At 33.6% G+C, this 26,528-nt stretch overlaps 1 protein-coding gene across 5 annotated transcripts in view; it reads right to left on the reverse strand.

The window, feature by feature from the left end:
* Window positions 1-2,851: 2,851 nt before the first annotated feature.
* PSIP1 (PC4 and SRSF1 interacting protein 1) overlaps window positions 2,852-26,528 on the reverse strand; it is a 39,553-nt gene continuing 15,876 nt past the window's right edge. The window contains exons 4-16 of one of the 5 annotated variants that reach the window (XM_069576608.1): window positions 25,580-25,718; window positions 23,234-23,338; window positions 22,298-22,360; window positions 16,844-16,940; window positions 15,721-15,796; window positions 11,800-12,028; window positions 10,770-10,888; window positions 8,032-8,087; window positions 7,365-7,435; window positions 7,057-7,158; window positions 6,730-6,943; window positions 5,189-5,300; window positions 2,852-4,453 (exon numbers count right to left, since the gene is read on the reverse strand). In XM_069576608.1, coding sequence (XP_069432709.1) covers window positions 4,393-4,453; window positions 5,189-5,300; window positions 6,730-6,943; window positions 7,057-7,158; window positions 7,365-7,435; window positions 8,032-8,087; window positions 10,770-10,888; window positions 11,800-12,028; window positions 15,721-15,796; window positions 16,844-16,940; window positions 22,298-22,360; window positions 23,234-23,338; window positions 25,580-25,718 — 1,444 coding nt within the window. In that variant the 3' untranslated portion in view covers window positions 2,852-4,392. Of the gene's footprint in view, window positions 4,454-5,188; window positions 5,301-6,729; window positions 6,944-7,056; window positions 7,159-7,364; window positions 7,436-8,031; window positions 8,088-8,560; window positions 10,391-10,769; window positions 10,889-11,799; window positions 12,029-15,720; window positions 15,797-16,843; window positions 16,941-22,297; window positions 22,361-23,233; window positions 23,339-25,579; window positions 25,719-26,528 lie in introns of those variants that run through there. The other 4 variants (XM_069576612.1, XM_069576609.1, XM_069576613.1 and 1 more) reach the window with 4 other exon arrangements.

Below are 26,528 nucleotides of genomic sequence, written 5' to 3' on the forward strand. Positions count from 1 at the left end.
AATATGAGAGCTACACCTTGTACCATGAGGCTTCCAAGGTAAATATCCTTCAAATATCTGTAATAAAAATGGAGAGATTAAGAATAAAAGTACTTAATAAATACAGTATTCAGAAGAGCTATTGTGTAATTTTACACTGAACTCTTATAATGTTAACTAAACACTTCAAGACTCTCACTACATGAATAATGAATGTATAAAGAGCTTGGGTATATACTCGTAACTTCATAGAAGTAACACTTAAATTGAAGCTTCATTTCTTGACGAGAACTTTTTAGAATCACAAATGCTATTAAGTTTAAAACGTGTGACAGTTTTAATATTTTTATAATTTTAAAAAATAGATTGTATATAACATAACCATTGAGTGGACATGGGAAATCAAGATCCCATGGATTGCTGGCTCTGCATCGCTATTGTCTAGCAATAATACCCAGTATTCTATATGCAAAAAGAAAACAACTGTTTTTCCTCATGAATGAAGAGCCCAGCTCTTCATTCTTCTGGTACCTTTGTTATGATCGTCTAGTTACCAATTCTCATTTGGAGCCAGAGGACAACTTTGATAATTTTGAGAAAGGTCTAGATCCATCAGAGAAAATTATAGCTACTTATTTTATTGAAATACTCTGGAAATCTTTTTTGGTGGAAAATTTAATTAATACTCTGCTGGAAAAGTATTAAGCAGAATTAAATTTTTAAACATTTCAAATGTTTTAAAATGTACTTAAATTTCACCTTCTCTCTCCTAGGTTATATTTATATTCAGCTGAATTCCACTTTCCCTGGATGGCTGAGAACATTTACCATATAAATAAAAAACTGATGAAGCCTGTAAGACATTTGTTTAAAAAAGTTAACAATAAAATGTTTTATGGACTTAAATGCCACTTAAATCAGTGAAGTCAACTGTGGTATGTAGAAGACCTGTCACCTGTTTCCAGTGGTTGTATTCACTGGCTCAGTCAGTACACCAGAAAATCAGCATAAGCAACTTAAGAGGTCCCTTCATGGCTGCTACTATTGCCTAAATGTTTACTCCAATGTTTCCAATGAGGTTCAATTTGAACAAACTGAAAATCCTGCTGGAAAACCTGAGATTTATCTAATTTCTTAAAAGTTCCACAGGTAAAAATGAATTTTTGCTTCCTTTATTTTTAAACTGCATTCTAAAAGGGTCTCTTTACTTTTATTTTCATGATTTCATATTCTCAAAACAGCAAATTCCAGAAAGTGTATTGTCTTAAAGCAGCATTAATGTATCTGTTGTACCAATCAACTCATTTTACTGGCAGAGAAATTAGAATGTCAGTTAAAACGTTATACTGCTGTTAAAATTCCTGTTTTGTTATTTACTGAGATTATTACTCTGTGGTTCTTTAAGTTAACATCCCCACCAAAGTTACAAAGGCTGAGATACCTATCTTCATTTCCTAATGAGATCTAGAGGAAAAGTAGCAGTATTGTCTTTGAACTTGCCAATGTGCTGCATATCAATTATACATGTCTCCCACCTAAGTTCATGTTGAAACTACTAATTTTGAAGTAGGTATAAAAGATGCCTCAAATCAGGGATTTCATAGCTGTAAAATTCAGTATTAAACACATAACTGTTAAACTACATATAACATTTTATCTAATGAAGAAGGCAGATATGAAATGTCATGAACCTATTAATTAATATCCTGTTAGAAATAAATCAATTTTTATATAGTAGTGGACGGACATGCACAAAATTATTATCCAGAATAATTCTAGATACTGAATTATTTTAGGCTCAGTATCCTTTAAAGATTATTTGACCTTTCTCCTGATCAAATTGCAGTGTTTTTATCATTTCTAAGGTTACAAAATTACGCAGATTATGAATAATTATAAACAAATTATAAACACCTTTCTGCCTAATATAACTATGACTTTATTTCCAGTAGATCCTTTCTCTGGCCAGTGGGACAAAATAAGTTGTGTTAGTGAAGGCCTTAGGATTAGATGGCACACCTCATCTTGACATCTTTAACCAGGTAAGTGTGTGTGGGTATGCTATAATCAGTGCATCAGCAAAGTGGGTAAACTCTTATCCTACTATTTGGAAGTCACAGGATATACTAGGAAATATGAGGCTTAAGGTATTCTAGTCAAGCTGTTTACACATATAGCGTGTTCAGCATCTCCAGTTTGGATACATCTGAAATTTTGCTAAAGCAGCTAAGAAAACATGCAACAATGGATTCTGCTAGGTCACTGCATAACTTACTCTTTGTAAACTTATTTTTAAATGTTACCTGGTGGTTTAAAAAAAAAAAGGCACAAAATAGATACTGCTTATACATTTAAAAATACATGCTTGGTTGGGGGCACCAGCTATCTCATTTAAAACATCTCTTCCAGACTTATTCAGCTGTGGAGTTTTGACCAAAAACAAATTTAAATTGAGCCAGTGCTCCTGAAAATTGGTAATTGTTCATATGACTTCCTTAAGAGTTCTGAGAATGGTCTATCTGTCAATCAGATAAAAATGAAAAAATTTTCTTAAAGAGAGACTAAAGAGAAGGCAACTGTGTTTTTAACACTACATAAATCAACTGCCTAGAGCAATGTATCAGACATAAAGTTTCAGAATGACAATGTTATCTCCAGAATTTCAGTCGTCTATGGTTTCTTGGTAAAACTGTGTAGATCCCTTGGGTCACTAAAGGGCATTTCCTTAATTTTTGTCATTTTGAGCTTACGTTTTAGTAACCTGTGTCCCCAAACAGTACAGTTTCTATGACCACGTTATACTCTCTTGGAAGCAAATCCAGAATTCCATCTCACTTTTTTTATATGGGAAAGAAGTAATTTACTAGTGAAGTTTGATAGAAAAATTCTTTAATCAAAACAAGTTTACATGTTGACACTTATGGCTTAACTAGAATAAATTTGTCCAAGTTTAAATTGTGTAAGGACCAAACAGGTATAATAGCCAGAGTTCCCTCAGAACAGTGGGTCCTAGTTCCATTGTAAGGCCTCTCAAAAGCAAGACTCCAATTACTGAAATGATTCCAAGTTTTCATCTAAAGATGAAAAAAATTACTGAGAGGTCAAAGCATACAATGCATGTCACATGCAAACACTGGTATTTAAGCCTTTTTCCCGTATTCCTAGTTTCCAAACATGAGAAGCATCTTTTAAGCTACTGCAAACCACCAACTGACCTAGTATTCAAAATATCTTAGAAATCCTGTTTGTTAAAGTTGTTCTTAAAATTCTGTGTTAACCTTTGTTCACTGTGATTTAGTCCATATACATGAAAATACAGACTATTCCTTTACTTTTGTCTACTGCCTCAGAGTAACTAACTTTTTGCAATCCTGTCACATGTATGCATTAGAAATAAAAATTCCCTTCTCATAGTCATGTTTTCAAATAGGTTTGTTTCCTTAGATAGTATTTTTTTTTTTATTTACTGCAAAAAGCATTATGGATTGCATTTTTCCAATTAAAAAAATATTTAACGACTTCTTTAATGAGTGGGACTTTTAAAAAATTTCAGAAACTCGAGACATTTCTCAAAAATAAACTTTTATCATGTAGTTCTCAGTTTCAGCTACTACTGCCTATAAAGGATCTTAAATGGTTGAACCCTAAAAGCCAGATTCATTCCTTCATACACTCCTGCTTACTGCAGGAAACTCACATGTGACTTTCACTGAATTCTCAGCCACAAAACTAAATTACCTTCAGAAGTTAACATGAGTTTTGCACCTTGTAGAATTGTCAGTTCAATGTCAGTTGGGTATCTAGTTGTCATACAAAAAGGCATACAGACTGCACATTATTACAAAGCAGTAGGGTAATGTAGCACAAGGTAGATTGAGATTAAAGTCAACTTTTGATAAGAGAAAGGAAGGAGTGAGTACCTGTATAGAAGTAACATTTTATCAACCATAAAAATGCTTAACTTCTACAAAACCCACAACAGTGAAAAGACAGTCTGGTAAATCCAATTTTTGTAAAAACTATGCACAAAACCCACAGTATCTGGGAAAAGAGGAAAAGGTTTATACAAGTAGCAGTTTTAAAAAATGTAACTTTTTTCTACTATCAATTACACATTAACATACACACACTAACTGAAAATATACTACAACCGATGTCTGGAAAAGCAGTTTAACACTTCCTAAATGAACGCCCCCTCACATTCACTGTATAATGAAGCTGTTAACACTGCACAAGTACAATTAGCAATGTTTAGTCACTTTTAAACAAAGATAAGGAGATTTCTCCCTCAAAACAAGTTTTAAACATCAAAACCTATGTTTATAAAAATTTAAAACTTTCAGCAGTCTAAATATTTCAAATGAAAACCATTACAAACTTCTCAAATGTTCTTTATATTCCAGGTATGTCAACCTAGTTATCTAGTGTAGAATCCTTCAGAGATATTTCAGTCTCTCTCTCTTCACTGGATGGCCTAAAGAAAAAGGGGAAAAAAAGGTGTGACAACTGGGATTAGGGGGCTTTTGTTCCTCAGGAGAAAAAAAAGATACTACATATGTGCATTATGTTTTTTAAAATGTTAATTATTTTCTGTTGTAAATTTTATTTTAGTATGTTGTATTTTCTTCCCAAAGTAATATGCAGATCAAGCAAAATAACTAAAGGGAAGCATCATGGCCCAGGCCCTTTTCAGTCATTTCTAGCTTTAAAATGAGTTCTCTTTAAAGAACATGAAAAATGTATCTATGGTACCAACATATTATAAATCTTCAGAAGAGAAAGATTTCCTTGATTTCAAAATTAGAAAGGATGCTTGGTTCTAAATCCTTGAAATGTACAGTGGACTAATCAAGATTTAGGTAACTATGGTTCCATATCTAGTTATCTTAGCATGGGAACATAACCTATGATTCTATTTCTGCATTATTCTGTCAAAAGTCAAGTGTGGACATGAGTCATTAGTACAGGTGTTATCAATGGAACGAGTTCAAGGAATAGTTATTTTTTTTAATAGGATTAGCTCTATTCTCTTGAATACAATGACATATTGGTTTTAAGTAAAGTTTCTTTATAATTTGGCCATTTTGATGTCTTGACTCCTGAATTCAGTAAGTGAGTCGTGAAAATATAATCCCTTACACAAACGATCTTGGATCAGCAATGTGATCTAAAAATTAAAACATTACAACGCACTAAAATATGTCCTCACTTTTTCTTACTGCTGGCCTCGTGGTTGTCTTTGCTTTCTTCATTGCTGTCTCCATTGTGTTGTGGTTGATTACTGTCTTGAGCATCTGATCCTCCATTTAGAGTCTTTGAACCTTTACAAAGATACCAGTGGGAAAACTGTTAGAACTGTGAGGACATCTTAAGGATTAGGAAGACCCAAATTCAAGAACTAAACATAGCCCCAAAGTTCCTAATAGTGTATTTTATGTGATATTGCATTGTAATCCTTTGGGTAGACAAGGCACAGTAAGAAACAGGGTTACTATCTATATCCACAAAACAACAGACTACTAATCTGATTATTCCATTTGTTACTGTTGTCAGGAAGTTACTAAAGGGTGGTACAACTCTTTAGAGCATTGTGATTTATTCCAGTTGTTAGAAAAAGCTATGCAAATCACAGTAAAATTTTGTATTTAAGAACAGAAGGTGGCAAAATAGTTAACATGATTTTGTCTTCTTACTAACTTAGAAAATGATGAGGGCTTCCCTGTAAATACTACTTCATTATCAAACCTCTGGTTTGTTATCATTATCATTCCCTAGTAAATGAGTTAAGAAAATCCAACTCGTTTTGAACAGTTTTTCTCTGTTAGGGAGCTGCTGGCAACATGTTTAGTACCATGGAATCAGGGACGCTCCCAATGGTGCAGGCACACTTCGGTTTATTGTGCTTCACTTTGCGGTGCTTTGTAGATCCTGCATTTGCATTTTACAAATTCAGTGTTTATGGCAAGCCTGCATCAAGCATGTTTATCAGCACCGTTTTCCCAACAGCAGTCACTCACTCTGTTTCTGTGTCACATTTTGGTAATTGCCACAGTATTTCACACTTTAGACATTTATTATATTTTATTATATTCATATAGTGATGCCTTGGATGTTGCTATAATTCATGAAAGGCTCACTTGCTGTAACATTTTTTAAACATTCTGAAAATAAGGTATGTCATTTCTATAGACATAACCCTACTGCACACTTTAGACAGACTAAGACTTTAGTATAAGGTAAACAAATCTGTATGCCATGTGACTCACTTTATTACAGCAGTCTGAAACCGAACCCACAGTATTCCTGGAGTACATGCAAACCTGTACTACAGGTTCTATTTCAAGCTTCACTCATATATACACCTTAAAATGTTTATGACTGAAATGGCATAGGAATTTGCTTCAAAATAATCTTCAGGAGTGTCACTGAAAAACTTGGGAGATATAATAAAAGACCAGTGATCATACGTTAATAGCTGCTGAAGCTGACTCAGGAAGTTCATTTCTCCTGACTTTTGTGTAGGTTAGAAATTTTCCCTAATTTAAATGAAACCAATAGCAACTACTACTAATAGTAACTACTACTAAATAACTACTAGTAATTTAAACTTGATAAAAGTTTAGCTAAGATTGAGCAGACTCTGCTAAGTTCTTTTGGGACTCCCATCATCTACTATAGGTTAAGGCATTAGTAAGATTAAATATCAAAGCCATTTTTAAAAAGTAATTCCAACAGACTATTACCACATACCTGTTTGTTCCTTTTCTAGCTTTTTGTTTGGCCCTTTCTTCCCTTGATCTTTGGTTTTATTTGCTTCCTCATGCTGTCTTTGTTCGGCAAGAGATTTGTTCAGCACTTGTGTGATCACAGAATCTCCTTCACCAACCAAAAACATGTTCTTAAACTTGTTATACAACATTGTAGACTTTTCCATGATAACCTGACTAACTTTGAATCGCCGTATCTGAGAAAACAAAAGATAAGCTCAGAATTTGCCTAATTGATTTCTGAATGTTATTTAACAAAGTGGTGATAATGAGCAAATTTTTAAAATCTGCATAACTAAAGATCACTTACTTTTTTCAGTGTTGTAATCATCTCTGTGTGTTTTTGAGCTTGTTGCATTGTGACCTGAAGTGAAGCCAGTTCATCCAAAGCCTCAATACATCTGTTGACATCCTTCATGACAAAACAGTAATTTCATAACTGTTAATTACCACAACCCATAGAATCCAGAGATTACTTTCAAAATCTCAAACAAGGCATACAAAATAGCCAGTAACATTCTGTTATCTCAAATTTACATACTTATCAAACCATGTTAGAAAAAAACATTAAGCTACAAAAGCAGCACTGTATTTTTAAATGAGGTATTAAACACTTACAAGATTATCAATTTTGAGTGAATTTTTAATTTCAGCATGTATCCTTTGAAGTCGAGAATCCATTGATGTTTCTATAAATTAAAATGTGAAACACAGTAAATAAGTTTTCCAAAACCAGTATTTTTGTATAATCTAAAGCAAAGTATAATGGAAAGAAGTGGTAATTTTTAAAAAATGTTCTTAGTAATCTGCTTACATCATTAAGAAATTATCTGCCATTTTAAGTCTTTAGTTTAGGAAACCAATATTCATTATACAAGCAAAGAATCACTGAGTCGCTGCATGTCTCTAAAATAAGTGGTCTGCATCCACTAACTCCTTCTCAATCCTTTAGGACCTGCCTCTCCCTTACATATTTAACCAAAACTAAAATATCCATCTGAAACCAGATTTGTCAGAAATGGGGAAACATCTTCCTTTAGGCAGTGTTACAATAAAATAAATCTGACTTCATATAAGGAGCAGTAAAATAATAAACATGACCACCTCTGCAAGTTCACCTGATGATACTTAAAAAGTGCAAAACATAACAGAATCCATTAGGGAATTAAAATGTGTACTTGTACAATAAGAATATCAAATGACTGATTTCAACATGTATACAATTAAGTTTCTGTAAAACTTCCTGTGTATAACATTATACATCTTAGAAAGTGAAATAACTAACCTCGCTTCTTCTCCACTTTCTTAACTTCTGGCTTCTTTCCTTCATCTTTATTCTGCCTATCAAATGTTAACACAAATATTTCAAAAACATTGGAACTCTGTGACTGATAACCAAATGCCCACAATCCCTTTTGTAAAAGTTTTTTTTCTTTAAAATAGTTAAGTGACCTAGATCACAAGAAATTGACTATAATTTTTAGACCTTTCCAATGCCACATTAGTATTAGTATAAATAAAACAACATAAAAATTAACATGCCAAAATAATCTAACAATCTAATTTTTCAGTGGCATTACAAATTTTAACAGCTGCTTTTGTGCAATTTTATTCCAACAATAGTGTGTTAAAAGACCAACTGCAGCGTCAATGGATAAATAGGCCATAGTGGGAAGAGAATGCCTGTTTCATGAATTCTAAAATAGCATGTCAAATTAGACTGATTTAATTGTTCCCACATCTCCAAAAGGTAGGTAATTTGAGGGGTTCAAAGTTAGTTACAAGATTAAATAGACTATAATGCTACTGTATTACAATAAAGTGGGATTTATTTTTGCCACTGTATCAAACTTAAATGACATTTACTAGTGTTTACATACCATTTCACAAATGAAAAGGTACCATTTTACTGTAAATCACAAAAATAACCATTTAAAAATGAATTCTTAATAATTTCTAGCACCTTGACTTAGAGTTCGGGCCCTACTATAATAAACCAATTGAAATAGACAAGAACAAAAAATATCTAAAAATCAGGTTTTTTTTTTAAAAAAAAACTTTATTTTAAAATTTTGGTTACAGTTTCATTTTTGTTTTCTTAACAAGTCTACTATTTAATCTCTCAGGATTAAAAAAACAATTATTAATATTCTAAAGAATTAAACAACAAAGGAATGTCAAGGGAAGGGCACAACTGCCCCATTCTCTAGGGGTATAATATAGCTACTCCAGTTTAACACCTAGCTTCAAAACAAAATGAATTTTTATATTTTCTAAATGAAATAATGTACAACCACCATCTTCATCTGAGCTTGTAACCTTCAAACACAAAGCTTCATTTTAAGCTTGGTAAAAAACTTAACAGGAATGATGGCCGACCTTAGTATGTAGTGTGTACCTTACAGGAAATGTTTTTTAACAATCATAACACAGTAATAATGCCATTAATGAAGTCCTCAATTTAGAATCTGGAACATTCTTCCATCAAAAGGGGGGAGGGGGAAATTCAGTCCAATGAGTCTGTCTCAAGATCTTCATCTCTTGTTTGCTCCACTTGTATTCTCTTTTCAGTAACTGGATTAATGCTTTGAGCCCAAAATGAGATATATTTTTTATTACTGTAGATTACATGTTGTTTGGCTGGGAATACAATACAATAAACTTTATTTTTGCATAATGCATTTCATACAAGCTGCATCTGAAATGCTTTACAGAGCAAAACTGTCCAAGTACAAAGTTTTGTAATAACAGAAGAAGGAAAGAAAACACAAATATTAGAATTTGAGAAAGTTACATTCGGAGGACATTCAAAAAGAAATTGAAACACATAAAGATTAACTTTGAGATACTAAAGGATTGGGCTATATTTACTAAGCAACAACTAATTTTATATCTTAAATTGGGGAGCACAATAAAGTTAAAAGCAACAAACAGTCCAACAACTTTTCAGTGAAAGGACAGGAAAGGATAGGTAACAAAAAAATAACTAATATTTACATAAATGGTCCAAGTCTAACAGATTAAAGGGAGTAACATTTCTGAGCTTTAAATCAATTTTTAAATTACTCCCTCTTATAGCTAAAACTGCTTATATATCCTCCAAAAAACTAAGAAAGGAGATGGTCAAATGCTATACTTTACAAGACTTTCAGCTTACAGATTTATTATATAAAGAAAAGGTACAAAATTATTTAAGAATAGTTTTTTTAAGAATTTCACTGCTTAAGTTTGTCTTAGTGACCTACAGCATGTTTTTAAAATCACCTCCTCACTAAAACAACAAAAAAACAGTTTAGTCAGAATAATGCAAGACGTTTCACAAAGAAAGAAACGTTTTTCAGAGAAAGACCTCAGAAGAGACAGTCTAAAGATAACTAAGAAAACAAATGTAATAAACACATGAAGCCTAATCATCATTGTCATTGCTATTTTCCTTATAAAATTATTTTATAGAATAAACTTAAAGGGGCAAGAAATTCCCCATGGTAAGTATATATTATCTCCAAGTATCAAAACTTATTATCTTGATTTATATTGCACACATCTAATGCAAACCCTGTCAGCCTTTCAGATTTACTTGTACTGGCTTCATGGGTTTCCAACTGTGCTTTTGTTATTTTTGCTGGTCTTCTGGGGGAGGCCTGCTGGTGGTATGACAAAGATAAATATTTCTTTCATTCTTTGTCCACTAATTTATCATCTTTCTGTATTTAATATTATATGAGAAAACAGTAGAGGATGAGGACATTTTCTACAAAGCCTTGAAGCAGTTAAACCCTATCTGCACTTTCCGTTTAAATTAAAAATAATTCATAGGGTGATTATCTCAGTGAATTTCATCCTCTTTACTCAGAAAAGAATGAAGCCTGAAATATGATTATCATATATTGAAGACATTTTTCTAACACATGGGCAAAGTCACTTCTTTAGAAGGCTTCAGAAAGTCTGGAAAATGAGATTCTATTGTTTAAAATTTTCATGCTGGCTTAAAGAAATTGAAATTTATAATAAGAAAATACTTACTGCTCAGTTTCCATTTGTTCTTCTTGCTTGCGTTTTCTATCTGCAACCTCTTTCTCATGTTGTCCTTTGAGCATATTCCTTCTATGAGCAGTTTGAAAGTTTCTTCCACCTTTTCTCTTCTGTTTTATTTGAGAATTAGGATGGTTTTAGTTAACTATCAAGTCAGTGACTAATGCTTCTATGATTACAGTTGTGGGAGAAAAGCAGCAACTAGTTTTCTTAAGGGACAATTACTAATTTTAAAAAATCTTAGAATTCCACCTTGTTGCTATCTAAATTTAACTTTCGCCTTGATCAATTTGGGATTCATAATCTATTTACTGCATTGCTATAGGAATGACATGCTTTGGTTAATATGGATTAAAATGAAGTACATTAGGCTGTTTGCTTCTACACTGTGACTTCAATACCTGTTTACTGACAAGTGCCTGCTCAACCTATGGAATTTTAGGTCCGGGGCTTCTCAGGGTATTAATAAGTTAGATAAACATAAATGAAAGACATACACAACCTGGGTCAGTAGATTTCCAAGGCTATACACAAAACTTTTTTTATACAGAAAAGAATGCATAACTTTAATCAAACTCCTAAATTGCTGCATCCAAATAAAGTACCACTAATAAACTGTACACTCAATAGGTCTGAAATGCTCGTTGAGGTCAATAATATAAATCTACGTATAAATTTACCTTTTTACATCTGTTGTCACTGGTCACAACTTCCTTGGCTTAATTCTTTACTTTCCTACCTTTTCTAAGTAGATGGGGTTATTGGAAGTTTATCATACAACATTTTAACTCCCATTTAATTGTAAAAAGGTAAGGTAAACTTATGATGTACAATAAAGCTTCAAATTTGCTTTTTAACACTGCTAACTGAAGTTTATTCAGAAAGGTAAAGAAATTCATTTTAACTTTTAATCATATTTATAGACTTTCTTAAAGATACTGAAATCTTGATCTAAAGATTAAGAACTACACAAGAAACTAAAAATAAAACAAAGGTTTTATTTTATATGCAAACATTCTACCTTTTCACCTTCTTGATCATCTCCTTCTTCTTCAGAATCAGAGGTTGATGTAACCCCTGTTTTGGCTAAATTTTTCCGTTTTGATTCAACTTCCTTTTTCCCCTCTTTTTTATCTGGCTCTTTTCTTGGCTTTTCTTCTTCCTTCTGGCCCTCTTCATCCTTTTTAAGCTGTTTTTTAGGTTGTTTTTCCTCTTGCCCCTTTTTCTTGCTTTTGTCTTCTTCAGTTATCCTATTTCACACGTAAAACAATGAAAAATAAACTTATGTATCTTTTCATTCAACCACAATCTCTGAGTTAAAAACTATTTTGGGTAACAATAAGCTATACACAGTTTTTTAATTTAAAAACAAATTTTAAATATCTTCAAGTAAAATGTAAGGAAGGGTCACTATCAGCCTATCACACACAAAAAAGAACATCCTTTGAATATAAGTGAGAAGATGGAAAAATTACAGTGGCACTAGAAGAATAATTCCCCACCCACCCCACCCCACCCCCATTTTCTAAGTTCTTTGTAGCTCATTCACTTAAAAATAATACTGGGTACCATCTCAGATGCCATGGTACTATTCTTGACTCTGGGGAACAGCAGTGTATAAGGTGTGTGAGATCCCTAGATTTTAGCCACATAGGCAAAAATACAATTGCAGAATCAAACTAGTATGGTGAAATACAGTCATTTTAAAATTTGAAGAAATATTCCTTGTAATTTAAAAGGCTCAATTCATGCATATAATGGTTATATATATATGGCCAATTAATATTATGCAGTGTTCAAGGAATTTTATTGAGAATTTCATGTTATTTAAAAGCTGCAAGGAACCCCAGATCATTCAGTCCAACCCATTCCATTTAACAGGTGAGAAAATGATGGTGCAAAAAGGTCAGTTAGCCCAATATCTCGATTCCAAATCAAATGACTTTCCAGACAGCTGCTTCCTTGAACCCTTAAGAGATTAACTTGCAAAAGGAAAAAAAACCCCACATTTTATTTCTTTAGACATTTTTTGTCACGTAACTGACATTGGCTATGTTTATCTTCAAATGTTATATGGGTTTCACCCTTTACTTTTAATCAATGGAAGATAAAGCAGGCAAGTAAAATCACTTTAGTATTTTCACAAATTAAATATTTTGACAATGATCATTTTGTGGAGATGCAGAAGAGAGGATCAAATATAAAAGGCATTTCCATGGCTCTTAAAAGTTACTGACCAACTGCCTCCCCCTGTACAAAGAGCCAGGTATTAAAAATAAAAATATCCTTTTAACCCCACATGTCTGCTTCTAGCAACGTATTCTAAACAAGAAAAATGTATACATACAAGGAATAAACATTTTAAGAATTATGACTCACATACTGGAGAAACATGACTACTTTTCTCTCTTAAAGACAGAGTTAAAATGTGTATCATATGCTCTTAAGAAATGGATTATTTCTAAGTTTTAAAAACAGTATCAAAGCAGAGAATTCCCATAAACATAACTACGATTAAGTCTTTAGTTAATTCTCTCCTTACCATCTTCCGTGAAAAATAGACCTCTTGGGGATAAGTTCTCTATTAACAGGTCAAGGTATGGTAGGAAAATTATACTAAAGGAAATTATAAATAAAGTTTAATTTAAAAAAAAAAGCCCCAAATAGCTCAATGACTTGTAATAGATCTTTACATGAGGATTAGGAGATGGTTTCAGCTTTTCTGGATTCCATTCCACTGTCTTGTCATTTCAGGACCCACTGCAAAGAAGCTGTCACTACCAGAGACACCCATTGTTCTTATGGTGGACAGCTTCCATTTTAAAAGGGTTTATATAGTTTTGCTCTGCACTCTACTAAGTTTTTGTCCAGATACAGAGCTAAGAGTAGCTGTAACAGCCAATGCCTAGCCTACATACAGCACAAATGAGAAATAAACACTGTAAGCTACTGGAGTTGTCTATCATGGAAACCTAGAACGTGTGACACTTGCTTTGCATTTGAAACCCTACTATACAACACACAAAACTATCGTCTATGATAACTGGAAAGAAACTTTATTCAGTGAATTTGTGGCTTTAGGTGAAGAGGTTTCAAGACAAAATATTGGCGTCTTCCAGTTGATTGTTATCAACATAAATTTTATCAGGTAGTTCAAGAAAAAGGAAGTTCAGAAAATAACAGGACAGCTAAGGAAGGAGAAAAAAATCCCATGCATCTCAGTGGTGAAAGTTGTTTCCAGCCTATAAAAGATTTTTAAATCCAGACAAAGACAGGAGTCAAAGATCCAGTCAAGGTAATGTATTAAGTTGCCAGCCTTTCCTTAAGAATTCAAACTGAGATACCTTGATCCTTCTGATAAGCAAATGATTGTAGGAAAAAGAAACCAGAAGTGGGTTTTCAAGAAAACATATAAACTCAAAGTACTTTTACTTAAGTGTAAAAAGATAAGCATGTCTGGGGAAGTCTTATGAGTCACATCACTGCACATGAAGCTAACTAGAATGAAATGGACACACACACTAACAATGAAGTATTGTTACACTACCAAAAGTGATGACAATCTGCATGAAGGGAAAGTAATGGAGATTTAAAAAGGAATCTTGAGTCAAACTCCCTAAAGTATGAAAGGAAACTAAGAAAGCAGCTCAGCTAGTAAGGAGGGTAGTACTTTCCAGTGCAACTATTGATACTGAAGAAGATCAACTAAAGATGATACTAAAAAAGTAGAGAACTCTCCAAAGAATGGGCCAAAGGTCAAGGAGAGAAATGGACTAGGAACAAACCCAATCAAGGAAATACCCTATATATAAAATGGGGATCTCACAATATTTTCCCAACAGAATTTCTTATTTCCCAGGGAGCAATGACTACTGTATGTCTCATAATCCTGTCCTTGGGAGTATTTATGGTTCCCTATCCCAGATCAAAGTGCATATATAAAGGGGAGAGGGGAGCAGATGACTTGTGTTTTAGTTCCTACGTCTCTACATCAAGGCCTTAAGTTGATCATGAAATCCAAGACTTGATGCCTTGATTAGAGAAGACATCTTACAGAGGGGATGAGAGAGATTCATTTGAAATGTTTAACATCAAACTCACCTGCATGTACTTAATATTTTAATTTCACTATAGTAATTAAAACCATGTTGTTTTTTGCCACTATTTTTGAGACTATTTAAAACAGCTGGCTTGGCAATAAAATGAAACTCTTTCAACATACATTGGTTAAAAAGTACCAACACTCTTAAGCTGTTCTATAACTGAAATTTCCAATAAACTGTTTTCATTCAAAACATTGTAAATCCATTCTTAAATCACATACTTGAGCCTTTTCCTATAAAATCCTCGAACACAATAGCTACAAAGTTTTTGCCTTGTCTAGACATACATTCCTACTGGTGAAGTTTCTACCCAGAAAGCTGACACAGACAAGATCCACATAGAAAAGAACGGTGGCAAGGAAGGAAAACGGAAATACTGATTGTTTTGTTGCTAACTAAAAGAAGTCATCATTCCAAAAGACTCATTTACAAAAATAATTGTAAGTGTTACTCTGAAATAAAGGCTATTCTGGAAGAGCAAGATTTGTGGAAATTGCTTCAAAAATACTTTGTCTGGGGGTGGGGTAAAAAACACTTTGTCTAAAAATTTCTTTAAACAAAGAGATTATAAATTTTACCCTGCATTATCTGAGTATCTTACATCCTGATATATAAGAAAATGTCTTAGATTAATGAAACCATATCAGATTTTTCTTGATTCCCTGTTAGCTTTAACTTTTTATATAATAAAACTATGTTTTAAAGAATTTCTCTCATAATTCTAATACAAAATAGCAATAATAATCATCTGTAAATAAAAACTTGTAGAAACTCAAATAAGTTTATACATATTTTAAGTGAAATGTCTTATTTATTGCATAACTAATTATAATACTCACATGTCACTCTCTGAAGGACAAGGTTGTTTTACCATTTTGGGTCTGCCTCTTGGTTTTGGAATCTTGACCTCTGTGGCTAACATTCACAGGAAGAAAATTTTTGTAACTACCAGTTTTCCCACCAAGATGTAGACATCATATATAAAAGTTATAAATATACATACTATTAATTAGTAGTTATTACAGATATAATTAGTTTCTTTTTTTTACTTTAGGTTTTAAAAATCATATCCTTGTTCAAATGAGTAACAATTTAGAGAAGTAAATCAAAGTTATTTTCAATTTACTTAATTGAACTTAAAAGAACATCCTTCACTGTTGTTTTAACAGGAATGTCACAAAATTCAACTTTATAGTAGATAACAGCCCTTATATTCAACATTCATATACATACTACAATATCATTTGTAAATCTATGTTCACAACTTTGAAAATTCTTAATCAGAATTCACTAAATTTTCTAACAATACCATTAATTTGATCCATTACACTATTAAAATCCAAAGAAAAAGGTAAACAAATTTGAGGCAGAGGTATCACTCAGTTTAAATCTGTTTCATTAAGAATCCTATATTATGAAGTAGGGAAAAAAAATTGTCTCTATCCTGGCTAACTTTCTTTGTTTTACTTTGTATTAGAGATAGAGCCTTCCAAACTATTTCCTATTTGCCAAATTAGGAAAATATTTTAAATAGGCTGAAGACATCTACATATTATATAGGTCCTAATAAAGAAAGAATACAAAAATTTAAAAATTAGTAACTTTGATAACTCAAATGTTGTGTTCTCTTGCTTTCATTACGATTCCATTTGGAAAGCTTAAGTTTTCTAAAGTTAAGAGGTAAAGTAAACCCATTAGTCACGGAATTTATATCTCACCACAGCCTCATTAGCTGCTATTAACAGAAAATGTAATGGGGATAAACAGAAAATGAAAAAGTCTCAAACAATTATTTCAAATTTAAATACCTTATCAGGGAGTAGAAACCTTAATGTTTATCTTCTTTAAAATGTTACACATAACCAAGTGTCTATTCACCTATTCCAAAGCAGCTGAGGTACAGCACTTAAATGGATTAGAATACTGATCACAAGCCAGATACTTAAACATTAACAATCCTACCTGCAGGTCGTCCTCTTTTAGGACTCACTTTTAGATTAGCAGATGCTGTTGCTGTAGTCACTACTCCAGCCTCCTCAGTTTCTACTTGTTTTTCTGCCTGAATAACAAAGATTTAAATTATTTAGCATGGTAGGCATTCCAAGTTTATTAGTTTAATGGCAAAAACATGCCAGTGTAAGGTAAGTTCAAATATAAGCATAACTTTAAAAATATACATATTCATTTATTTGGCTGTGCTAGGTTTTAGTTTTGGCATGTGGAATCTAGTTGCCTGGCCAGGGGTTAAACCTGGGCCCCCTGCATTGTAGCACAGTCTTAAGCCACTGGACCACCACTAAGCATTACTTTTGTTATGATTTTCACTTTTCAACAGTTGACTCAGTGATATCCTCAAACTTAGCTTATAATTCTAGGAAACAAACTATAAAACTTCACTTTTTAGATCTTCTCAACCTAAAAAGAGTCATTTGTAAAAATAAATGAAATATTCTTGATGCAAAGTGTTGAATACAGTATAATTACACTGAATAGCCCACATATTGCTTATAAATATACTTTCATTAAGTATCTCAAAATGCTAACACTTTACATTGTGTACTTATGATATACAACCTAAATTAATGTTAGAAAAGGCAATATATTAAGTTGCTGATATTTCCACCCTTTGTTAATAAACACATTTTATTTTTGAAATGAGACAGATCTGCTGTTCTTCCCTAGGAGTTATTCTTATTTTCCATAAAGAAGGACTTACTGTAAAGCAATCCCAACAAACCTTTGCAAACTATAATGCCCTAAAGGTAATGAGACAACAGCCTCAAATGAGAATCCATTTAATCAATTCAAGCATTAGAGTAGAACCAAGGTTGATAACCACCAATTAGAAAGGAAATACAAGCATAATATCATAATGGAAGAGAGAAAAGAAATAGTGAAGAGATCAAAAAGAGCAATGAGGATTACTATGAGCTGCTTCCTCACCCTCAACTACTTAGAATTCAGCCCAAACTATCTCACAAAATAAAGGCAATAAAGCATCTCACAAAAACTTGCATAATCCAATCTTACTGATAAAAAGTCTTAATCTTTTAATCAACAATCTGATTTGTAAACACTTGAGATAATGACAAATACTGGTAAGGATATGGAGAATTATTCATATATTAACAGTGATCAAATCAATAAACTGGCAAAACATTACTGATCATTATATCAACAATACAGAATATACAAATCTGACTCAGGAATCCCACTGAATTTATCCAGTTTTTCATTATAAATAGTTTAAGTTTAAAAACTTACAGACCATCCCTGCTCCACTCCTAATTTGATAGCTCTGGAGTAAGAAGCCGGACATCTGTTTTTATAACAAAGGTTGAGAACCCAAGATTGTATGAAAGCTCCTATTAAGAAGTTAGGCGGGCCAAAGTTCTCCGAAATTCAGTTCAAACTGATAAGCTCTTTCAGTGCCAGAAGAAAAACCTCTCTTCAATTACACTTTCAACTTTTGGAAATAAATCATGACACTGCATTAAGAATTAGAGGTATGAATCTTTTTGAGGAGATACCAATTAGAGACAGCAAGTTCATCTATAACTAATATCATAAATAAACACTTTAATAAGCAAAAGTACAGCCCTCCACTGACATATATTCTTGACTATTACAGCAAAATCATGCAAGTCAAAACCACTCCTCATGAAAATATTAACTAACTTAATAAGAAATATTTTATCTATAAAAATGACTATTATTTCAAATATATATCTAAATATCTTAAATGCAAATATTCTGACTAGATTAATTTTTTCCACATTTTATCTCACTGGGACCTCTACTGTTCAGTTGCTAAGTGGAGTCTCTTTGCGACCCCATGGACTGCAGCACATCAGGCTCCTCTGTCCTCCACTATCTCCTGTAGTTTACTCAAATTAAGGCCATGGAGTTGGTGATGCTATCTAACTATCCCATTCTCTGCCGCCCCCTTCTCCTTTCTGTCTTCAATCTTTCCCAGCATCCGGGTTTTTTCTAATGAGATATCATTAAATTAAAAGACGCTTACTCCTTGGAAAGAAAGTTATGACCAACCTAGACAGCATATTAAAAAGCAGAGACATTACTTTGTCAACACAGGTCTGTCTAGTCAAGGCTATGGTTTTTCCAGTGGTCATGTATGGATGTGAGAGTTGGACTGTGAAGAAAGCTGAGCACTGAAGAATTGATGCTTTTGAACTGTGGTGTTGGAGAAGACTCTTGAGAGTCCCTTGGACTGCAAAGAGATCCAACCAGCCCATCCTAAAGGAAATCAGTCCTGGGTGTTCACTGGAAGGACTGATGTTGAAGCTGAAACTCCAATACTTTGGCCACCTGATACAAAGAGCTGACTCACTGGAAAAGACCCTGATGCTGGGTAAGATTGAGGGCAGCAGCAGAAGGGGTGACAGTGGATGAGATGGCTGGATGGCATCATGGACTCAATGGACATGGGTTTAGGTAGACTCCAGCAGTTGGGGATAGACGGGGAGGGCTGGCGTGCTGCATTTCACAGGGTTGCAAAGAGTCAGACACGACTGAGTGACTGAACTGAATCCTTTGACAACTTTTCTCCCCATTTATGACCCCATTTGCTAGCTCTACTCCCTTCATGACTTTACATAAAGGCCTCTCAACTCTACAGAAACCTCACGGGACTGTCATTCATCTGCAATCTTGTTTTGCTGCACCTGTCCCACAAATCTCCAACAGAGGATTACCATAAAACTCTACTTTCCTTGCTTTATTACTTGCTACTGATCTGAGCCCTGCTGGAAAAAAAAATCTACAAACGTGCATGCATTTTATGCAGCTTCATTTGTGGTCACAGTTCTCCATTACTCCTTTACCCTCTCTTTTGTCATTCCCTTTCCTTCTCCTCCCTCTAGCATAAACTTTCAATCCTTTCTTCTTGCCTTATACCATATATGCAGTCTTGCTTTGAATTCAGTGAGAGAGAAGGGAGAGACTGAGGCCAGCAGGAAGGGAGTCCCTTAATTTCCAAGTCTCCCTAGAAATTTTTAATAGTCCATTCCCTTCAATGTTATAAAAGATGAAAAATGTCTCTTTTCCATTAAGTCAGTTTCTTTAAATGTGTTCTCCCTTTTCTCTCACTCAGCATTATTCTTAACTTTCAATAATTTAAACTCAGTATCTTTGCTATTTCCTGGTTTCACAAAGAAAAGGCGTTACAGCCTCTATTATTTTTTTTTTACTTTAACACCCTCCCTTAACCATGGCAAATCCTTGTTGCATTCTCTCTCCTCACTTCAAAGATTTCAAAACCACAGTGTAATTTTAACATTAAACATTTTATTCTTTAGTCTACTTCACCTGTTCTTACCATTTGACCTTAAAGTATCCTGGCAGATCCTAACTGTCAAACCTTACTGGGCCCCCTCTGCATCAGGACCCTACTAACCACTCCCTCATTCTTAAAATTCCTTCCTTCCTTGTTTATCTTGATAGCTTCTCTTAGATTTTCTCCTGACAGTTCATTCTCCACCACAATTTTACAAGGCAACCTTTCATGGCCACTGTATTACCTCAGGATTCTGGTTTCTGTGTGGTTCTTGGTAAACTTTCCCCCTTGACTAACCATCTAATATCCTGTATTTATGAGACCACATCTCTAACTTCTACCTTTAACCCTTTTGGTGTCAGAGAAATATGAATTTTCAGTCTAACTCTCAAAAGTGTTTCACATCCTCCTCAGCCTCTACTCCCAAAACATCTCCTGCATTTCAGTATATAATCCAGTCATCCAAGCCAACACCTTAAGTCATCCTAGCTTCCTCCTTCTCCCTTCACACCCACTTTCAATCAACTATTAACCCCCTAAGGGGCTCTTAGCATCCCATCTTTTACCTACACCACTAAAAATGATAGGTTAACTCTTTAGAAAGGTTTTTATAATTTAGTTACCAAGTCACAATCATAACTCTCCATTTTAATTGTCATATGTATTTACTATCTGTCTCAACAAAAATGTCATTCAGTGAGAACAAAGACATTACCTTCCTTATTCACTGATGATTTTCTGCCTGGGCCAGTGAAGTGAGTACCAAAACTCTGAATCAATTTATCAGGAAACTAGTCTCACTCTGCTTCAATTCAATTCCCATCATTTACACTGCTCTAAAAGAAATATCTGAAATTTAAGATGATTCAAAGGCTATCCACCAGTTCTTCAGGATAGCACATTGGTGTTTTCATACTTGTTTCCCTCAAATGTTATGGTCTGATAATACTGAAATGCAACACTAGAAATGCTTGAAGCAAAGTTTTCTCTTATGCCTCTGTCCTCCCCTACTCCTCCATCTGCCTGTCAAAATTCTGCCTATCTTTTAAAACCTTGTTCAAGTTATCATAGCTCCTTCACACACACACACCCCCCCACAGGGGATAAAAAGCCACTGGAAGTAAAATATGAAAACAAATAATTACAGTGGCTTCAATTAAAGACGCTGAACTCACACTACAGTACAAGAGAAAAAAAAACAACCCTTTTTAAAAGACTGAACCCTTGGAGTTCCCTGGTGGTGAAGCAGTTGAGAATTGTGAGAATCTGTGCTTCCACTGCAGGGGACATGAGTTCAATCCCAGGTGAGGGAACTAAAATCCCACGTGCTGCATACTAAGATCCCATGTGCTGTGTGGCTTGGCCAAAACAATAAACTATAGCATAATTTGCCATTAAAAGAAAAAACAAACAACGCAAGTTTTCTTTGTAGCTTTGTCATATAATAATAGTTTTTATATTAGTTATGTAACTAGGTCAGAAAAAGGTGTGATGAACAAAACTTCACATAGGGGAGAAGAAAACATAATTAAAATCCTAAGATGTACTTCATCCCAAACTGTCACATCCTCTCATTTCATGCAACAATGTTGTAAAGTAGTAACAACAGCGTAACAGTGGACATTTATAAAGCACTTACCATGCATAAGAATTTATTATAAATATTTTATATGTCTTAACTGATTTAATCCTCTCAATAATCTTATAAATATACATATTATCCATTTTATAGAGAAACCTTAAGGCAGCAACATAAAAAGGAATGAAAATTGGTGCATTTTGTTTACCATTCAACTTAAGGAGGGAGAAGGAAATGGCAACCCACTCTAGTATTCTTGCCTGGAGAATCCCAGGGACAGAGGAGCCTGGTGGGCTGCTGTCTCTGAGGTCACACAGAGTCGAACACGACTAAAGTGACTTAGCAACAGCAGCAACTTAAGGATGTTGTATCACTAAGAAAGCAACAGTTTTGATATGTAAACATAACTTATCCTTTACAATAAGGACTTAAGAGTCAAACACTGAGTTTAAACAGTACAGTTTTTTCACTATCTACACTTCCTCAATCCAGCTAAAATAAAAATTCTTTTAAGATCTCTGTGGTTAAGCTGTAGAATTACCTTTCTCTTCCTCCCTCTTCTGGCAGCTTTTGGAGTGGTTATGTCAATTGCTTTAGTCACATCCTATACAAAAAAAAAAGATGAAACTGATAAATTATGCCACACCTGAAAGAAAGTTTCTTAAATTAAAACTCACAAACATGTTTCACTGAAAGAACTAGGGAACTTGTTTGAAATTATTAATTTTGAAAAGTCTTAATATTATCATTATGAAATAAGAGGAACTACTGCTATCTCTGTCCAAAAAACAAAAAAAATTTGTCAGATCAAATATTAAAGTCACACTTGCTAGTACACTGCAGGGGTTGTCTATTTAAATTTACAAAACACAAACCTTTCTACAGCAGAATCTTCAGTTGTAGGACTGTTAATGTTAAGAGGTGGTCAGGACTTGATCATATAACAATTTTATGAAGCCTAGAAGGGCTAAATAAGTATTTCCATTCAGATAATAAATACAGAGTTGGAAATTAACGGTTTCTAAAAATTTGGTTCAATGTCCTTTCCCATACATCCATCTACAACACCTCGCTTTAAAGATATTCCTAACAAACAGTAAGCCAGTCTTTTAGCTGTACCTCATAACTTAACAACATCCAAGGACCTCCCTGGTAGTCCAGTAGCTAAGACTCCGCACTCCCAATACAGGGGGCTTGGGATGGATACCTGATCAAGAAACTAGATTCCATGTGCTGCAACTAAAGATTGCTTTCCACAGGCTGCAACTAAGACCTGGAGCAGCCAGAAAGTATAAAGATGAAAAAAATATTTTATAATATTATATTTAATATTCACACAAGAAGATAAGCCTTTAATATTTTCCCATTCATTACTTGACTACTTTAAAGATTACTTTCTACTTTGCCACAATCAACTCATCTTACAATTCGTCCTTGCAACAAGATGGATTTAGAATGCAAGCGAAATTAAACACACCTCATTGCTGGCTTTTTCTTCATGGTCGGTATCTTCCTTTGAAACACTTGTTTCTTTTTCTTCAACTTCAACATCAGATGACGCATTTGACTGTTTAGCTGATGCCTATGAACAATCAAATCTATTAGTTTCACAAAATAATTTTATCCCAACTTTAAAATTGGTGCCCATAAAAAATCAAAGCCTGTAAGAAAGCTAGAAAAGTACCCTTATTTCTGTTGCACAGGATACTTCTAGTATGCATAATTTATAAACAGTTTTAAATGCTATTATTCCTGCAATTGATGCATACAAGCTCAGCAGATAAAATGAAGCAGAAATTAAAAGTACAATTACAAAGAATACCATCCTGATGTTCTAACCAACACCCAACAAGGTACAATGTAAGGTGATTTAGAACAGCACAGACCTACACTCTATTCAACTACTGTAATATTCTGGATAAAGAATCTAATCTAAAAAAGTATATATATATACATACACATATATATATGTATATATATATATAAGTATATATATATATACACACACACATATATATGTATATATATATACATGACATATATATATATATCACAACTTTATTTAAGGACCTTGACCGATCTATATTTCAAATTTAGTTTATTTAAAATCCAGATTCCTGAAACCCAAACTTAAGTGATTCTGATTTAACAGACACTGAATGGGAGTCAATAATCATTCATTTTTAAAAGTACCCCCAGATGAGAAAATACTTGTTAAGCAGGTGACTTAGGGTCCCTAGAGTTTCAAAATACCAACCAAAATGATGACAACCAGAGGTGAGGGTACAGCACGTATTTACAAAATGATGGCAATGTAATCCAAACTGTGCACCTTTCTAGCTTTTTCCTTTGGCTAGTCTTCTACACTGTTAACCCTTTTCCTTTTTTGTAAAAAAGGCAATGCTGATAATCCACAAATTTTATAAAGGTATATTAAAAAAAATGTACAAATGTGTCCAAAATTACTTATAGCACTATAGAGATATTTATAAATTAATGATGGCAAATTTATGGTGTTTCTTTTATGTAAGTTTGGGCTTGAATGCTTGCACCAAACCTCAGGAATGTGCCATGGAGGATGTCTGGGCTGGGAACACAGAGTACATCACACCAGCATCATCATTCACACTTATGTTAAGAACAGAAAATTGTTGGGTTTCATGCACACAACCAACCAAATATTTCACTGTGAAATAGAAAACTCCCAAGTATCAACATGTACGATAAAAACTACCTGCAGATTAAGTAGGTAGATGGGAACAGAGAATAGAGTGACTATGCAAGACAATCTGGAGAATGAAAATGACTTTGAAGGCACGATCATAGGATGCATAACCCAAGTTAAAGTTATTTTCAGGAAATAATCAACTCAGTCTTTTGGGACTCCCATTACACAGTCAAGCCAGTAAGAATGGGAAATCATTCATCAGTTCTCACATTTGTGCAACAAACATCCAGTGGATAACTATTCTCTCCACAAATATATAACAATGCCAGGCACACAGGACACATACAACTTCTCTGTTTATAGAACAAGCCTGTGGCAGTTAAGACTAGTACAGAAGCAATTATAAGTACTGTAACAAATAACTTTGGGGTGGCTAATGAAGGCACTTAGGATCATCTAATGCAGCCCTGTAAAATCAAAAATTTAAATGTTCCAGACACAACAGCGTCTGAAGGTTTCAAACAAGAGAAAAAAGCCTGGCACAGACAAAGAACTAAGAAACATATAGATTAAAAGATACAAACTTGCAAAATTTTCAGTGTGTTGCTATTTCCTTCAGGTTTACTCACACTCATCCAGTTTTTAAAACCTCAAGTCTGAATACATACATACACACACACACACACACACACACACACACCCAAAATAAAAAGGTTTAAAGGTTGCTCTTATAGAAACCAAAAGCAAATATAATTTGCACAGTGCTATAAATATTTTTGTCACATATTTAATTTAACCCATATTAAGTTCATATTCTAATTTTATAGATTTAGAAATTAAAATAAGAAAAAACACATCCTTTTTTGTTATTAAACCTAAATTTAAGAAACAGTACATATGGCTTTAAATTCAATACATTAAATAAACTTCCAATCAGGATTTAAATAACTGAATATTTCCTAGCTTTCTGAGATCTGTTTGACCATGAAGGCAGTATTTTCAGTTATCTAGATATAAAAGTCCAAGGTTCAACCTCACAAAAACTTAATCGGAAATTTACAAGGCTCTTCAATTATTTTCCTATAGCTAGAATACTGATTATTCACCAAAACTGAGTAAGTAATACTAAACTAAGTTTTATGTAATATGACGCACCTGTTGACTTGAAAATTTCACTTTCGGATTGTTATCTATCTCCCATAAACCTTCATTAAAGCCTTTTCGTTTATTTGGTTTGCCGTACTTTTCCTTATTTTCTGAGTAAGGAAATATGTCCTTTGGGCCTAAAAAAGCACTAAAAAAGGAGGAGGGGAAATATGAGTGTAATGCAATCTCAAATATAAGTGATTAACACTACCCTATGAACACAATTATCAAAAATTATTAATCTAAATGCATTAAACATCATACATAAATTAAAGGGTAGCCACAAATAACTCTCTAATTCCAAACACGTTCATTAAATTCAGTCAGAAATTTAATCCTAGATCCATAATTCTATTTAAAAAAACACACAAGCGGCACAATAATGTACTGCCCAATGCCACTGAACAGTACATTTGAAAATGATGGGAATCAGACCTTATCACTAGTTCATTTATGTGTGTATACACATATATACACATGCACACACATATATATTTTAGTCAATTCTTTTATTCATGATAATTGTATTCTAAAACATCACCATGAACACTGAATTAAGGAAATACTATACCACTGCTGCAGGGGAAATACAGAGTAGGTTCCTCTGGTCATATTTTTGTCAACCAATCAAAATATAACATTGTTTTATGCATTTTTCTGTTTGAAGATACCTTGTTTAATATATATTGGCAATTCATTTACACTGAACTTACAGCCAACAGCTTATGTAAACACTCATTTTCTCTGTAAGGCACAGCAGTCTTCTTGCACTGAGGAACACTGACCAGCACTTCAGCACCACTTTAGGGTGCTACTATAAACAACAACAGGTTCTTTGCCACCTGATGCGAAGAGCTGACTCATTTGAAAGGACCCTGATGCTGGGAAAGATTGAAGGCAGGAGAAGGGGATGACAGAGGAGATGGTTGGATGGCATCACCCACTGAATGGACATGAG

This window comes from Ovis canadensis, chromosome 2, assembly GCF_042477335.2.
Source record: "Ovis canadensis isolate MfBH-ARS-UI-01 breed Bighorn chromosome 2, ARS-UI_OviCan_v2, whole genome shotgun sequence".
NCBI classification, from domain to species: domain Eukaryota; kingdom Metazoa; phylum Chordata; class Mammalia; order Artiodactyla; family Bovidae; genus Ovis; species Ovis canadensis.